This window comes from Cnephaeus nilssonii (genome assembly GCF_951640355.1).
Source record: "Cnephaeus nilssonii genome assembly, chromosome: 8".
Taxonomy (NCBI): Eukaryota; Metazoa; Chordata; class Mammalia; order Chiroptera; family Vespertilionidae; genus Cnephaeus; species Cnephaeus nilssonii.
In genome coordinates, this window is record NC_137079.1 from 16,101,497 (window position 1) to 16,118,114 (window position 16,618).

A 16,618-nucleotide genomic window follows, 5' to 3' on the forward strand; every position below is an offset into this window, starting at 1 on the left:
CCTGTGGTACTCAAAGCAAATCTGGGATCTATTTCAAAAAGCTCACAATTAAGTAGGAGAAATAGACTTGGGAGGGAGTGATCAATGCGATAAATCAGGAACTTCTTATTGTCACCACGGACACGTGCTGGCCATGTTTGAAGAACTTGAGGTCCTTGGTAAAGAAAAACCACGCCCACAGCGATGACTTCTCTCCTGCCCTGTTCACCAGGAGGGACAGAGGGCTGAGCACGGGGCCTCACTCACCTGGACCAGCTTGTCAGAGCAAAACCGTCCATGCTGCTCTTTTGAAAATTCTGCCAGCCTCATGGTTTCACCTTTTCCATTGGCAGAGGTACGTTTGGATTCAGGGCTCCCGGTCGCTCCACCTACCTTCTCAGGGGTCTCACGTGAAGCCTCCCGGCTGAGGGGGCCCCTTCTTCCCTGTACCCCCAGGTTGGGGCTTCCCTGCCTTGGTCCTTCTTTAGAGGCGGTGGCTTCTACAGGAAGCAGCCTCATTCTTTTTCTTTCCTTAGCTTCTCAACTGTCCTTTCGAACAAACAGGGAGAATAGGGCCTCTGGTGCTCCTACCTGGTCCCAGCCTGAAATATGCACCCTCCCTCCCCGATAGTTACAAGGTGGTGGCAGGCTGCTAAGAGCCCAGGGAGAGGGAACTTGCAAGCTTATCACACATTCATTAGCTCCGACTCAGGAGTAGAGCAGATCACTGGAAAAGGATCTGATTTAAGAGACCAGAGCCGATATGCAAGAGTTGAATCTCCAGCCTAAAAACAGAGGACAGAGTGGGGGGTTTTGTTGTTGTTTTAAATATGTTTTTTATTGATCTTTAGAGACAGGAAGGGAGAGGGATACAGCGATAGAAACATCATCAATCAGCTGCCTCCTGCACACACCCCCACTGTAGATTGTGCCTGAGCATATGCCCTGACCTGGATCGAACCAGAGACCTCTTGGTTCCTGGGTCGGTGCTCAACCACTGCGCCACACTGGCCTGGCCAGAGGGCAGAGTTTAAACAGTCTTTTTCTTTGGGACTCAATCCCCAAACAGAGCTGCCACTGCCCATCTCCCATAGCTCCAAAGTGACTTACCTAAAAGTATAAAAGTTATTTCTTTTTTTTTTTTAATGTATTTTATTGATTTTTTACAGAGAGGAAGAGAGAGGGATAGAGAGTTAGAAACATCGATGAGAGAGAAACATCGATCAGCTGCCTCTTGCACACCCCCTACTGGGGATGTGCCCGCAACCAAGGTACATGCCCTTGACCGGAATCGAACCTGGGACCCTTGAGTCCACAGGCCGACGCTCTATCCACTGAGCCAAACCGGTTTCGGCTAAAAATTATTTCTTAAATGGTAAAATCAAAACTAAAAACAAATTTAAAAAACACACCCATAGAAATAACTAAACTCTGGAAATATAGTTGCTTAAACATTTATATTTTTATTGAAATTTTTTTAAATTTCTGTCCGGTTACGACAATTAAATAGGAAACCGCAATTACAATTCACAAACTGTGGCATGAAAAATAACACACATCCCATCACCCATCAGGAATGACACCAAGCCCTTTCCATGTTTTTCAGTCATGGGAGTCCATCACACACGTGTCAAGTACGAGCACTGTCATTTTTTTCTTGGAAGGGGAAGAACATTAATCCTGGCAGCACATTACAATTCCAGGAAGTGGTTCTGATACCGTGAGTTGCAGGGATAGAAACCATAACCAACGTGGAGGGTGTTTCTTTGGGGGGCCAGGGACTGCTTGGCGGGAAGACTCCCCGTGTGCTTAGTGACCTGCCTGTCGCCGCAGCTGGCTGAGTCTTCCCAGCTGCTGCCAGAGGAAAGGGCTTCCAGCACAGATGGTGACAATTCCCGGAGAGCAGAGTGATTTCTGGATCTTCACCCCTCCCCCACCCTGAGGCAAGGTCTCAAGCTTTTCTGGAGCTGCTTTCGGTCACATGACCCTCGAGTGCGTGGTCTTTTTACTTAAACACATGTGACCTCAAGATTTCTTCTTACTCTGCTTCTCTAGGGTTCGGATGACAGCACAAAACATCACTTGTTGAAAAAATAGATATTAAGAACGTGGGCATTTATGTTCATAATAACAGCACACACTTTGCAGGGTATGTCACCCAAAGGGGCATTTTTTTTCTTTTTCATTTAATATGGTCCCCTGGAGAATTAGCTCAAAGTCACACACTTAAGAGTTTTTACAAAAGACGGGTCAAAATCCAGGAATTTGACAGTTTCAATTGAACTGTCTCGTGCCAATTGAAAACTTTTACGATTCAATGGTCCATAAAGCAATTAAACATTAGCATTCAGTTGACACTTTCACACACACACACGCCCATGCACACACACGAGAACTGTGACAAAAGGCTCAACCAGACTAATTTTGTGACTGTTCTAAAGAGAGCAAAATCTCAATTTTGAGGTGTCATATTCAAGTATTTAAAAACGGAGAAACAGTCTGATTCCACGTGGTTTTCTGATCCTAAGAAATCACCCTTGTTTAACTGGAGATTCTGGAGTTGGTAAAGTTAACTCCTGGGGCACAAAATCGTCTACAAAAATTGATTTGCGATTTTTCTGTGATGCAGCCGCTTGCCTGTTGAGACTTGGTGGACTGTGGCATTCCACGAGTTAATACTTTATGAAGGAATACGACCAGCTGACTCCCTTTTCCTGCCTCGCACTGGTGAGAACAGTCTTACACATTTTCGATCAACATGCAGAGGAGGCAGATGTAAATGGTCCCTCACATCCCTCAGACAGGAAGGTGTTACTACTGCAGCAGATGCTGCTTGGCCCTAATTAGGAATCGAAGGGAAAGCAATTTGTTTGGTTTGCTTTTTTAAGTTTTGCTTCCTGGAGATTTTAAAACAAGTTTTACTAGTTCTTGGCAGAAGACCGGCCAATCAGAGGCTCTGTATTTATAAGTAACCAATGGGGGATTATGCTCTCCAATTAGGCCATTGACTCTCCCAAGGCCTGACAGCCAGGTGTGGAGGCTTGCCAAGTGCTCTGCTCAGTCTCACAAACTGTTTTAGAAAAAAGCGCTCTCATTCTGAGAGTTCTCTGCGTGTTTCAGAACTGACTCTTGATTATCTTAAGCTATTGAAAGACTCAGGCCCTGCCAGTGTGGCCCAGTGGCTGAGCGTCAACCCATGAGCCAGGAGGTCATGGGTCTATTCCCGAGCAGGGCACATGCCCGGGTTGTGGGCTTCCTCCCTAGTAGGGGGCATGCAGGAGGCAGATCAATGATTCTGTTGCATCATTGTTGTTTCTCTCTCTCTCCCTTCCTCTCTGAAATCAATTTAAAAAAAAATTTTTTTTTTTCATTTTTTAAAGAAAGACTCAGGTTTTCAATGGACTCGCTAACGCTTCCGCCTCCTCTGCTAAAGAACCCTGATCCCAGACCTCCATCGGTGAATCACCAGTGACCACATGTGGTCAGCGAGGAACACTGTGCTCGGCAGTGGTGACACGTGGCGGCTCGCAGGCAGGACCTTTCGTCAGAAGGAGAGGAGTCAGTGCCTGCGTGCACCTGGCAGACGATTGGCAACCTCTACGAACCAACCCTTAACCCATGGCAAACAGGTATCTTTTTTTTTTTTTTTAAATCTGCAAAGGATTACAGAATAAAGAATGACCAGAAAGGTCTTATGCTAAAATAAGAAGTCAGCCCCATCTTGGCACAGTTCTCATGCGAATATTGCACCCAGTGTTAACTAATGCTAGAAGCTTCCAACTGTATAAATTTAAATGTATTTGCATATTATAAAAATAAAGATAAACATGTACATATTTTACACTCGTTACAGAACAGCAATGGATGGTCAGGCGCGCCCTCGTTCACATTGAACAGAACTGAAATCTGAGTGCTCTAAATACTGCCACCTGCGCTGGAACTATGGCTTATATGTGCACAGAAAACAAAATCCCTGAGAAGCCATTCGACTTTTTTTTTGTCTTTTCTTTTCTTCAAGTAGCGCTCTCCTTGGAGGATCACAGTTCTGAGGTTCAGGTTGTAAAACACTTGCTCCATATTTCCATATTCTCTCTCCCGACCTCCCCCCGCCCCTCCCCAGCTTGTCGGCAGGCCAGCGTGCTCCCTCCTCTGAGAGCACCCTGAGCCATGCACTCAAGTTCACGACACACTGGGAGTGTGGAGGGTTACCAGGTACGAAACATGGTCCAGGTGAGTCTCTTCACGGAAATTCCACAGCCATAAAGGTCACTGGTTTCTGTGCTTTTCGCCAACGTTCTTCCTACGTGGGTGGATGAGAAGAAAGCACAGAAATGACAAAAGGCAATGGTGTTCTCAACTATAAACACAGCGAGCGAGACTCTAAATCTGCTTTGCACAGATTTCATTTCTATTTCTAGAGCGCCTTATAGTTGCCTAGTAATGTTCCTACCAAGGAAAGAGTCCTTTCACGAGACACCTGTCGAACATTTCTGTGAAATGAGGCTCAGACAGAGACTAGACCAATGACACAGAAGCACTTCCTCTACTGCAATCGCACAGTTCCCTGGATTTGTGATTAAGAACCCCGAACTCTAAACACATCACTGCCCCCTGACCAGGAACTCACACGGACACATGCTAAATAACCCTCCAGGAGTAGGGATATATACTAAAGAGTAAGAAGGATTTTACTTAAAGTGTTGTAAACGAGGCTGTTGAACTACACTCAGGAGTTGGGTGAATAAAAAATGAAGAAACTGCTGTGTCTTCGGTTAAATGAAGTGACCTTCAATTCAGACAAAAGAGGAAAAAATGGCAAATGTCCCCATTCCTTATTTCAGCTTTCCTACAAAGGCAAGCTGTGATGTTTTAAGAATTGCTTTAGCAACGTTTAAAAAAACATGCACATACATACAGGGGTTAGGACTCCCCTCCCTTACCCTCCACCCTCCAGCTCTCCTAAGGCTACTTGATTTTAAGGAAACTGATAATTCAGTATCTTCCTAAGACACCTCTCCAGCCCATACAAGAATCTGCTGAACATAATATTAATAATAATGTCACCAAAAATAAGACACCTTCCATTTACTAACAACACACTACACGCGGAGAATAGCACTGTTCACTGGAGAGCATTATTTCATGAATCATCAGCTCAGTTCATCCTACCAGGTAAGCACCAGTTTCCCCTGCATTTTACCAAGAAGCAAACCAAGGCTCCAAGTGGTTAGGTAACTTCCCTGAGCATCCACACCAGAGAGGGCAGAGCCAGGCCTTCTGAGGAGTTACCTGACCCCAACCCGTGCTGGACGGGTTAGAATATTCAGGACAGTCTCCGGTTTCTATGGCACTCAGCCACGAGGACCCTCTGAAGGCCTATTAATACGGTAACTTCGCAGTAGAGAAAGATTGGAAGACCGCCTGGAATTCAAGTAATAATACAATACATCTCGCTGCAAAGAGGATGGCCTCGTGAAAACACACGTTTCAACCACGAAGTTAACTTTGGCGCTGGAAGATGTGGGTTTGTGCGAGAGAAGTGCTACGTAAATGTTTTGTTCACAGAATCCAAGAACCTGCGGAAATGCCCACAGCTGTGTCTGGCTATCGGCTCCCCTGAGCCACACGTGAGATTGAGAAACACAAGAATCCCTAATCGGGGGCACCTACAGGGAATACTCCAGTGTGGAAGGGAGTAAAAGGAAAAGCGGTGTGAACATTGCCCCACGTGAATACCACTCTTCATGTTCAGGCTCTTATAGAGAAAAAATACATCGAGTCACCGCTTCCCCATCTCAGTTAGCTTGTCCTCACCCATCAATCAAGACCCATTCAAGTTCCTAGAACTTCTCCCAGCTCTGGCTGGTGGTGCTCTTTCTTCCCTGTGCCTAGAGGACTTTGCTGGTACACCGGTCAGCAGGTATCACATTTTGGTTATAATTACTCACAAGACTGCCTGGTTGTAGCTTTGGTTCTCATTCTCCCCAAGGAGGCTATTAGATTCTTGAGGGCAGAGTCTAACTCAGTTATTTCTGCATCAACACCTGGCACAATGCCTAGCAGAGGTTAAACACTCAACAAAGATCTGCTGAATGAATGATGAACAAGATGTGACGAAAAAGTCAGAGGTAAAAAATAGCCACGCTACTGTGAGCTCATCAGAAGGGCTGATGGCTTCTCAGAGGTGACACATGGCCTTGGACTTAGGAATAATGGGCCTTCATTGGGTGGGAGGGATCCGGGGCGGGGGGGGGGGGGAGGCAGCCAGCTGAGGACTGAGACCCAGCCAGAGACGCAGAATGGCTGACCCCTCCCACAGTGAGAGGGTATCACACATGTCTGATTGTGAGTCATGCCCAGGATCTGAACCTGAGACTATAATCACTAGGAAGCCATTCCAAGCTTTTTAATCGGGAGAGAAGGAACAGGGGCTCACACTTGAGCTGAGACTTAATCACAGAAATCTTGGCAAAGACAGGTGGATCTAGAGAATAGCGTGGGCCGAAGAGAAAGTTCCACGGCGGGATTCACTCCTGTTGAGACACGCGGATATGACCGTAGAAGGTCTGCCCCTGGAGAAGAGGGGCAGCGCCGAGGCTGACAGATTCCTAGCTTCACAGATGGGTGCAAAGCACAGGCTGATGAAGGGCTCTGGGGGAGAAAGACAGTAATTCACACCCATGAAGCCTACCTCCAAGGCGATTACCAGGTAGGAAGTTGGAAACCGAGGCCTAAAGAAGAAGGGAGAGATCAACTTGGGCAGGGGGGGGCGGGTGTCTCAGACCCAGCATCCTCTCAGGTTATTGAACACGCATTCCTGGGATATGTGTTACTGAACGAATTGAAGGCCCAAAACTGAAGCCACACCATGACGTAGTAGCCATGCCTTTGACTTCCTGCATTCTGAAGTTTTGACATCGGGATCTTGCTGCCGCTGGAGGGGCTGCCCTCCCAACGGGAGCCAGTTGCCAGAGATGGTAAACAACTCAAATGTGAGTGTACTTCTCACATGCAAACCAGAACCTACGACCTCCTCACTCTGGGCCACCATTCACCTGCCCCAAACATTGCAAGGGTCCCAGACAACCAGGGACAGTCCTATGCCCGAGAGCCCCCTGAAACTATCCACACTGGCCAGGGCTAAGCCTGTCCCTCTGCCTTCCCACAGAAACCACAATACAGGCCCTTGCCCAGTTCCTCCCTCCCTCTCCGCCTCGTGGCCGACCGACCGGTGATTCCCCATGTAGCTCCCCACCCCGACCCCCCACGGCATGTCTGTCCTCTAAGGAAATGTGAGTAATCAACGATCTTTTCAATGGCAGCCGTTTCCTGACCTGTTGGCCTTACTATATCTCTAATGTTCTATTAATACACTACTAGTATATTTTGAAACAAATGTGGAAGGAAGAGCTTGCTGTGAAAACAGCACTGACTGGGCGCCACGATGCGGATTTCAGCCCAGCGGTGCACTGTGTTGTGGGCTCAATGCTCCGGCCCTATGGAACTTATAGGTCTGTTGGGAGGATCGAAGGAGTTGGGGTCCCCTCTGAGGAGTTTATCCAGTCCCAGTAGGCATGTGTGACTACAACACGAAAGACATGCTACCGCTCATCTCTGTAGCTCCTGAAGCCTGGGCTGGGTATTGATGCTCACTCGTAACTGCAGGCGGCCTTACCAACAGATCCTCGTGCATTCTACCTGGGCCCCTTCCTGGGCAAGGAAGGGAAGGGAAGCCAACACCGTCACCTCCCGATCCCGCGCTCATGTGTACCTTCCTTGAGCAGGCACCTCCATTAATAAGCTCAACGCTGCTAGTAGGTCAGAGGGTGGATTTTACTCAAGTATCTCTGTGTGTATTATGAAATTTTTTCTTTATTACCTGTATGTTCCACCCCCAGTGCACGCCACTAATAATTCTGAGTAGAAATAAGTGCAACTGAATTTACTGAGCATTATTTACTCAGTGCAAGGAACAATGCTAAATGCTTTCCCTGTGATAGTCTCTCTTAATGCTCCCGGTAAAACCCCAGGAGATTAGCGCTTCCGTAATCTGCATCTGACAGATGCTACCTCACAGCTGAACAAGTCAAGTCGGGAAGATTCCAACTCAGGAAGTTAATTCCAGAACCCATCAAAGTGCCCTGAGAAAATAAACACAAACACTGCTCTTAGAAAGCTATCGGCTGTGCTGATCAACTGAGCTTTTCCTGATGTTATCATCTTGCCTAATACTGGAGTGATTTTTTTTAGATGACTTCTTTTTTCCAGTAAGGACCTGATGACTGATATATGCCATATTACAGTGAATTGCGTGAAAGAATCAAGCACTTTCCTTATCCTTAATTCCCAGATGGGTCTTGATTCTGGAGAAGTAAAAGATTTGTCATCTGTCCTGCTCTATACAATCTTTTCATCCCAAACCCAATCCCCCCTTTTCCCCTCAACTCTGAGTCAGCGGTTCAGAAACCCTCTCTGCTTCCCAGAGACTTACCCTTAAACACTGGTGCTCCTAAAGTCAGAGTGGGCACAGTAAAAATGGTGGCATAGGGGAAAGAAGCACTATCTTTTCCACTTAATTTTCCAAGAAAGTATGGAGATACCTAAGCAGAGAGGGAACAAATGCCAGTATCAATGTGGCTGACGGGAGACTAAGTCATCCAAGAAACACGACGGCTCCTCACCTGTAAAAGCTGCAAGGCAAGGAGCTGCCTCCCTTTGGCAAAGAACAGGACACATCACTGCAAATCAACCTGCTCCACAGCCCAGGCACACTCCGCACACAGCCTTCCCCGCCCTCCGCATTTAAAAAATGCTGTGATCAGTGAAAAAGTCTCCGCTGTGATAAAGCCAAATCTATCTCATTCCATTGTTTAAGAGAATTTTTTTTATCAAGTTCATATTAACGAATCGGAGTGCGATTAAACACACTTTGCCTGTTTATTTGGTGAGATACAGGCCACAGGGTCTTCATCCTACTTTTTATAAAAGGCTATTTCCATTGGTCTTAAATATCCTTATGTCATAACAATATAACTGCCAACATTCCTATGCAAAGTAATCACTATGTTTTTGAGCATACTTACAACAGTGCATAACTGGAATTTCACTGGGATCCTGCTTGAATGGCACGCTACAGTACATACACAATAGCCCATGTTTAAAAGGCAGTTTTGAAATGCGGCACCTCAACCTTGCCTCCTATTATTATTAGTAGTACTTTCTGGAAAAGGAGGAAGCTCAGCCCATCAATTTTCAAACCGGCCCATTTTTTTTCTCACTCTGTAACACACGACCTGCCAAAACCAGAATGAAGGTCCTTTTTCAGTGCACCACCCCACAAATGACGGAGCCCAGACAGACAAGTACCAACACGAGAGAGATGGCAACTGTCGGGAAATAAAAATGATAGATTCCCATTTCCTGTACATTCAAGGGTCAGCCCATTAACAAACCACAGGGAAGAATGGGGGCTGCACTCCAGTAGGGAAGGTGAAGCATTTTCATATGCTAACCTGTTGAATTCTACCTTTTACATGAAAATCGGGCTGGGGCGGGGGGCGGGGGGGCTGTCCCCCATTTCTTTGGAAATGAGAAAGGGAAATACTCTACAGGGAGCCTAAAAATGAAAGGCACAGGCTGCGCTTTGCTCAAAGTTTGCATCTTCCCTTCAGAATCGGAATTTTAAGAGGCTCAACGTGCATAGCAACAGGATGGAGACGGGAATTCACAAATAAACACTTTTTCAATAAAATTTAACCATTATCCATCTACTTTCTCCTTTCTTTTCTGACTGAAAGTGTATTTTTGTCCCTTGTGACCCCTAACATCCAAGGCTCAGCACCCCTTTAAAGCCTGGGGGTCGGCTGGGCTGCAATTCAGAAGCCCTGAAGGGCAAACATATAAGGGGATGGGTGTGTTCCTTCGCCAGGTGCTGGCCACCCTTTCACAATGTGCACATGTTCAGTCACCAGGATGCATACTCTAAATGTCTTACAACTTTATGTGTTACTCACACCTCAATAAAGCTGAAAAGACAAAGATCGGTGTCTGCCAAGGGCTAAGGGGGCGGGGCACAGAGAAGTTTTAGGGCAAAAAAATCTCGTGTACGATACTGTAAACATGTATGATACATGTCATTACACACTTGTCCAAACCCACAGAATGCACAACACCGAGTGAACTCCAATATAAACTGTGGACTTGATGATCACGTGTCAACGTAGGTTCATCAACAGTAACAAATGCGCCCTCTGTGGGGGTGAGGGTGGTGGGGAGGCTGTGCATGTGTAGAGGCAAAGGGCATCTGGGATCTCTCTGTACCTTCGGCTCAATTTTGTTAGGAACCTAAATGGTTCTAAAAAATAAAATCTATGTTTGAAATTGTTACCTATACTAAAAAAAAGACAAAAACACAAAACAACTTCTGAAGGAGGCTGATCTCCCTCCAAGCAGCTCTAATTCCCCTCTTTGTCCAGTAAACTGGTGTGTGTGTTTTGGGGGGGAGGGGGGGGTGAACTCACTGCCTTTAAACTGAATGGGACCTGGGATAACATGTTTATAAGAATTTCGTTAAAACTACAAATCTGTTTAATACCATCACAACCGGCAGCAAAGCCATTCCTGAAAGTGCTACTGAAATGTGTACTGACTGCAGGGAGCTAGGTGTTACATCAAACACAAGTGATCACAAATGGGCCGGAAATTTCTCTTTGGGGTGTTGAAAATGTTCTAAAATTAGACTATGTTGTCGGTTGCAAATATCTTCACAATCTCTGAAGGGGCCAGTTTTATGGTATGAAAGTCTACCTCAATGGAGCTTGAAGAAATGTACCCTTAAGAAGGTCAGGATTTTTTAGAGCAACCCCAGCCAACTTGCTGCTGCATAAATTTTCATCTCATCTCAAATGCAAATCTTTGAAAATCAGCTCCAAAGGGCAAAGTATGGAAATGACTTGGATCTCTGATAATCAGCCCCTCGGTGTCCCCCTGGGGCGTCCCCCTGGAGGCCGAGGTGCAGAAACAGAGGCTGCACTTCATTCCCTTCAGGACAGGTAACCTCTCCCCAGGGCAATGTCTGTCCAGACCTCAGCCACCCACCACGGAGATGAGCCAGGAGAGTAAATCAGTCCCTATTCTTTGTTCTCTGTCTCTCCCGACTCAGGAATGAAACACCTAGAATATTGTAAATGAGCAACGGAAAAGCTTAGAATTCATAAGGAATATCCGATCAAATAACAGTGCTCAGTGGATTTTCTTCATAAAGCTCACTGAGCACCACCGCTGTACACATACATGGTCAAAGGCAGGCAGCTGCGTGACCAGTCTTTGACTTGGCCAATAAAGGGGAGGAGTAAACTGGTCAAAGAAGAACTTGGAATGTCTTTTTAAAAACCACCTACGGTCTAGACCAGTGACCCGGGAGCAGGGTGATTACTCTGGTCTGCCTGGGACAGCTCTGGTCGGTGCCTGGCACCCTGGTGTAATAATTAGGAATAGCCCTCCTGCCACTCTCAGTCCTTCCCTGATTTGAACAATAAATTGCGTTCAGCTCTAAAGGTGAATTGGAGGTGGAATGGGTGTGCTCATCCAGGCAGCATGGCTCCGTTTTGCTCGGTGAGGCCCCCTGGCACCCTTAGAGCCATCCATCCACCTGCATTGTATGGGATGACAGAAGTCAAAGATCGCTCTACAGTGACCTGCTGCTTAAGTTAACTTGGCTGGAGCTGCAAGGCCAGTGCAAGAGCCCCCCCCCCCACCCCCTGTCTCCCCGTTTCTCCTGCCCGTTTGGGCCCCAAGTCGAACTCTCAGGCTCAGCCCACAGCTGTGTTGATGTAATGGCATCTCCTGTGACAGCCTTCCTCACTGTCTCCTAAATCTCCTGCTTCCACTATATTGTCATCTACTTGTAAGTTTAGACCTCCCACTGGGCCTGGCCTGGATGTGTTTTGTTTTCACAGATTTCCTTCATTTAGAATAGAGACCTACACTCCAAACCTGCCATCCACTGTATAAGGCCTTAAAAAAAAAATCCATTTCAAAATAAAACCATTCACAGAGGGAGGCCAACAGCAATTCAGTCCTCAAGGCATTCCCCTCCAGCATCTAGATGTCTGAGGCTAGGGCGGCTCTGATTACTTGGGGCTTTAAAGACCTGTTCATTTAGGTATAATAAACTGTGTGAGAGATGGGGCTGATAGCATTTTTTCAGGTTGGTGTGAGTGTCTTTCTGTGGCAGTACAACAAGAAGCCCCTGGGAAAACACCGATAAAGCTGGCTCCAGGCCACTGCGGTTTCTCCTGCAAATGGATCCTTAAGTCCTAGCTCTCTTCTGCCCATTAAAATGCCACGTGGCTGGGTGAAACAATAGGTTAATGCCTCTCCTGGCTCAGGGAAGTCTACACCAATGCAAAGTGTATTGAACAACGGTTTCTCTCCCTCCCACACCCTGCTGTTTCTGTACTGTCCCCTTGTCCTTACCCCACTGTGTCTGCAAGAAAGGGACCACTTCAAAGACCAGGAAAATTTCTGTAGTTTGGTAGGTTCAGGACTGGCGATTTTCTGGTTAATATGAAGTTACTGTGTAATTCTACTTAATATTTAAGAAGCACTTCAAGGTCTGACAATGTCTTAGGGGCATATGAGCGAGGCATTACACTCTCTCTCTATTCGTGTTAGCTAAAACAGCATTCTGAATATAATGCTTTAGATACGCGTTTCTTTGAGTGTTTCTATTTCCCAGGAAAGAGGGGTTGGAGATGTTCTGTCTAATGAGCCAAAAGAGTGTGCCATTGAAGGCCCCTCCCTACGTAGAGAGCCCCCCAAAGGCAGGAGAGCCGACACCCAGGGACACAGCTCTCCCCCACACAGCCTGATAGCAAGCTTCTCCAGAGATGACCATCCTCAAATCTGAACTTCCCAACCTCCCTGGAAAAGCTTATATATGAAAAAAAAAAAAAATCTATGTGGTCAACTAGGAGGAAAAATGCAGGTTTCCGGCATGAATACTTTGCTGAAATGACAGCACCCACGATACCAGATCAAGGAGACAAGTTTTGTGATAAGAATGCATTTCATCTTAGTTGAAAAGTGGTTTGACTGTTTCGTTCTTAATACTACCAAAAAAAAAAAAAAGAAAAGGAAAAAGGATGAGTTTTATCTATAATACTAAGCTAACATTGTATCCAAAAGTTAATTCAGCCCTAGCCGGTTTGGCTCAGTGGATAGAGAGTCGGCCTGCGGACCAAAGGGTTCGATTCTGGTCAAGGGCACGTACCTCAGTTTGGTTGCAGGCTCAGCCCTGGCCCGGAGGCAACCAATGGATGTGTTTCTCTCACATCGCTATTTCTCCCTGTCTTTCCCTCTCTCCCCCCTCTCTCTAAAAATCAATGGAGTGCATTCTCTGTCTTTAAGGCCCTTTGGGGGAAGATGAGAACAGACAACACAGCCTCTGACTACCTTTTTAGTGCAAATAAAACCTACTTCCTGATACAGAACCAAAGGCCCGGAGGAAAAGTAACCTACTGCGGCTTTTCCGCAAGTTTTTCTTATTTAACGGGCCCTCACTGTTCCTTGAAGCGAGGGCCCACTTACTTCTGCAATGACAGAATTAGGACTACCCATGAAAACAATGCTTTTTTTTATTGCATTTAGCTGCAAAAATGAATTATACACTTTTGATGAGTGAACTGTATGGCATATAAATGATATCTCAATAAAGCTGTTAAAAATGCTCTGCCTTTTTTTTTTCCAGCAAAAGTTAAAAATAAAAATCACAAATAAGAAAAAAAATAAAAGCTCCTAGTTTGCTACATAAGCCACAGTGTTGCTGTCACCTAGATAACTTGGTCTGTTCTGTGGGGGTGGGGAGAACACCTTATAAGGTCTGTTGAGATATACTTGAACTTGGCTTTTTGTCATCACAACTACTGAGGCAGGATCAGGCGTGAGGGGCAGGGGCTACCACGTTCGGAACTCACTTGGAACAGGGGCTGATCACAGTCGGTGTAGGTGGGTAAACCAAGGCAACATTCACTCGCTCACTGCCGTTCTTGGGGCAAATGATCTCGGCCACTCCTTCAGGTCTGGGCTGACTCAGCAGCTCCCCTGCAGGAGGAGAGAGAAAAATGCATGAGTGAGATTTGCCTTAACAATGGGGCCTCCTGACGAGGGAGGAACAGAGCTGGGGATGAAGGAAGCAGGTAGTGGGGAAGCGCAGGGTCCACGGCCGATGGGCCCCAAAAACAAATAAGCGAGGAGAACCGCAGCCCTGGCTCCACGCCCGCCTGCGCTGCCGAAATTCTCATCTGCAGCACCACGGGGAGCGTGCTGGGGGTTGTGGCAGGAAGGCCATCGCTCCAGACAAAGACAGCATCTGCCACTCGCCTCCTCACCTTCCTCTTCGCAGACTGACTCCAGGCATCCTTATCTACACGTCAGGAGAACTGAGCCAGGATCCCCAGAGCCCGGAGAAGCGGGCCCTGCCAAGGCGTTGTACACCCCGAGGATGGGGCAGATGGGATGCGGGCAGAGGGAGCGGCCTTTCAACAAAGCCCCACACAAACGGCCTGGAAACGCAGCCACCAAAGGCGTTAGTTATCAAGGCGAACAGCCCAGCCTCGCACGGGCAGGAGGATTTCCTGGGTGGGTCTGTGTGCGGATTTGTAAAGACCATCACAATACTATCTTGTTAGTAATGGGGTCTAGGAAACACAGATAATTAACATAATGGATTCCCACAATACTCAAAGGAAACCTGTGTCCCCAGCACGCCCCGGATACCATTTCTCTCCAACTGGATCATTAAATCCCTCAGAGCAGGATGAAGGCCGCTCCTTAGTCCCCGCCCCTCCCACCCCCGCTGGTCCTTCCCCCACCCCCACCCCCCATCCAGCAGCCCTTTCTCTGTTGCCACGGCCAGCACAGTGCTCTCACTCAGTACAACCGTACACTCCAAAAGGCATGGTGACAGTATTCTTAGGGTTTAAGAAATGTGCCGAATTGCTAAATTAAGAAAATAACAGAAACAGCCTTTTCATCCCCCCCCCCAAACCTATCTTAATCACGAGTGCCAAGAGTGGTTCATAGCATGAGCTATCTACTAAAATAGAAGCTCATCGTCTCAAATGTCTTTAACACAAATTTGATTTTAAACCAAAGTGCAGTCACTCCCTGAATATTTAAATAGAGAGGCCGTGTTGTGTGTGAGAAGCTGCAGAAGATGCAGGAGATACAGGAGTCTAAGGCAGGGTCTCTCGCGTGGAGGGTCTCAGCACCAGACAAAGTCAACTTAGCAGAAGGACTGGGTGCAAGCAGCCCAAGTGCCCACCAGCGGCTACAAAGGCTGTGGCACATTTACACCACGGAACACTGCTATCGGCTGTAAGAAAAGGAGATCTTACCCTTTGTGACAACACGGAGGGACCTGGAGCGCATCATGCTGAGTGAAAGAAGCTAGTCAGAGAAAGACAAATACCCTACGATTTCACTCACATGTGGAATCTGATGAACAAAATACACTAGCAAAATAGAAACAGTCTCATAGATAGAGAACAGACTGACAGCTGTCAGAGGGGAGGAGGGTTGTGGGGCTGCGTGAAAAAGGTGAAGGGATTGAGGAAAAAAAGCATAAACACTCACAGACACAGACAAAAGCACGGTGGTGACCAGAGGGGAAGGGGGTTGGGGGGAGGTGGAAGGGAGCTAGGAAGAGGGTATAGGGAGGGGAAATGGTGACTGACGGAGACTTGGCCTGGGTTGGTGAACACACCATACAGCATACAGATGACGTATTATAGAACTGTGCACCTGAAACCTATATAATTGTATTAACCAATGTCACCCCAATAAATTCAGTAAAGAAGTAGGCCTTGCTTTCTGACAAAAATTATACAATGATGACTCATAGCAACACTATTCACAACAGTGAAAACTTGATAACCCTCTCAAATGTCCAACAATGGGGACATGACAAACTATGACCCACTAATAGGATAGAACTGTCTGTGGTCACTAAAAACTCTGAGACTGACATTTCAATGTGGAAATGTAAACTTGAAAGTACATTCTAATTAGAAACACAAACTGACAAAGCACACACATGAACTTAAGAGCGAAATGGGTCATTCAAGACTAAGAGGCCCTGGGGTTGCTTGCTTGTTTACTTTTACGTGTAGAAGAGAACAGAGTCTGCCTCCCACTGAAGGGAGAGGCCAGTGTTAAAGGGCCAACGCTTTCTCCTCCGCGGGAAATTGTCTAGTCATGTGCAACGTACAACGAATGCAATCAGTCTTCCTGGAGATGCAGACATTGGGCCTGATAAACAGACCCTTACATTAGCTGAAGCTGTGTTAGGCCACTAAACTGTCTCCTTGTGCCCATTAAAGTTATGAAAAACTATTCTTAATTGCTCTCACTCAAGATTTCTGGCATTAAAATTCAAGCAAACTCTTATCAACTGTATTCCCCCCTGTGAAAGAGCAGAACACCACGTTTTATTATGGTTTTTCAAAGTAAAATCAACAGAAGATAAGTAAAATGAGCTCAGCTTTTTCCGTCCCTCATCAGAACTCTCAAATATTAGGCACATGATGAAAATACTAAAAATGTATCATGCTGACAACCCAAACCACAATATTAAAAG

General features: G+C 46.5%; 1 protein-coding gene across 2 annotated transcripts in view; it reads right to left on the bottom strand.

The window, feature by feature from the left end:
- Positions 1-1,427: 1,427 nt before the first annotated feature.
- Positions 1,428-16,618, bottom strand: part of MFHAS1 (multifunctional ROCO family signaling regulator 1) — a 65,612-nt gene continuing 50,421 nt past the window's right edge. The window contains exons 2-4 of one of the 2 annotated variants that reach the window (XR_013813883.1): positions 13,956-14,082; positions 8,471-8,579; positions 1,428-4,279 (exon numbers count right to left, since the gene is read on the bottom strand). Coding sequence is in view for 1 of the 2 variants with exons in the window: in XM_079779168.1 (XP_079635294.1) it covers positions 4,246-4,279; positions 13,956-14,082 (161 nt within the window). In the remaining variant the exon portion in view is untranslated. The remainder of the gene's footprint in view (positions 4,280-8,470; positions 8,580-13,955; positions 14,083-16,618) is intronic. The other variant, XM_079779168.1, reaches the window with a different exon arrangement.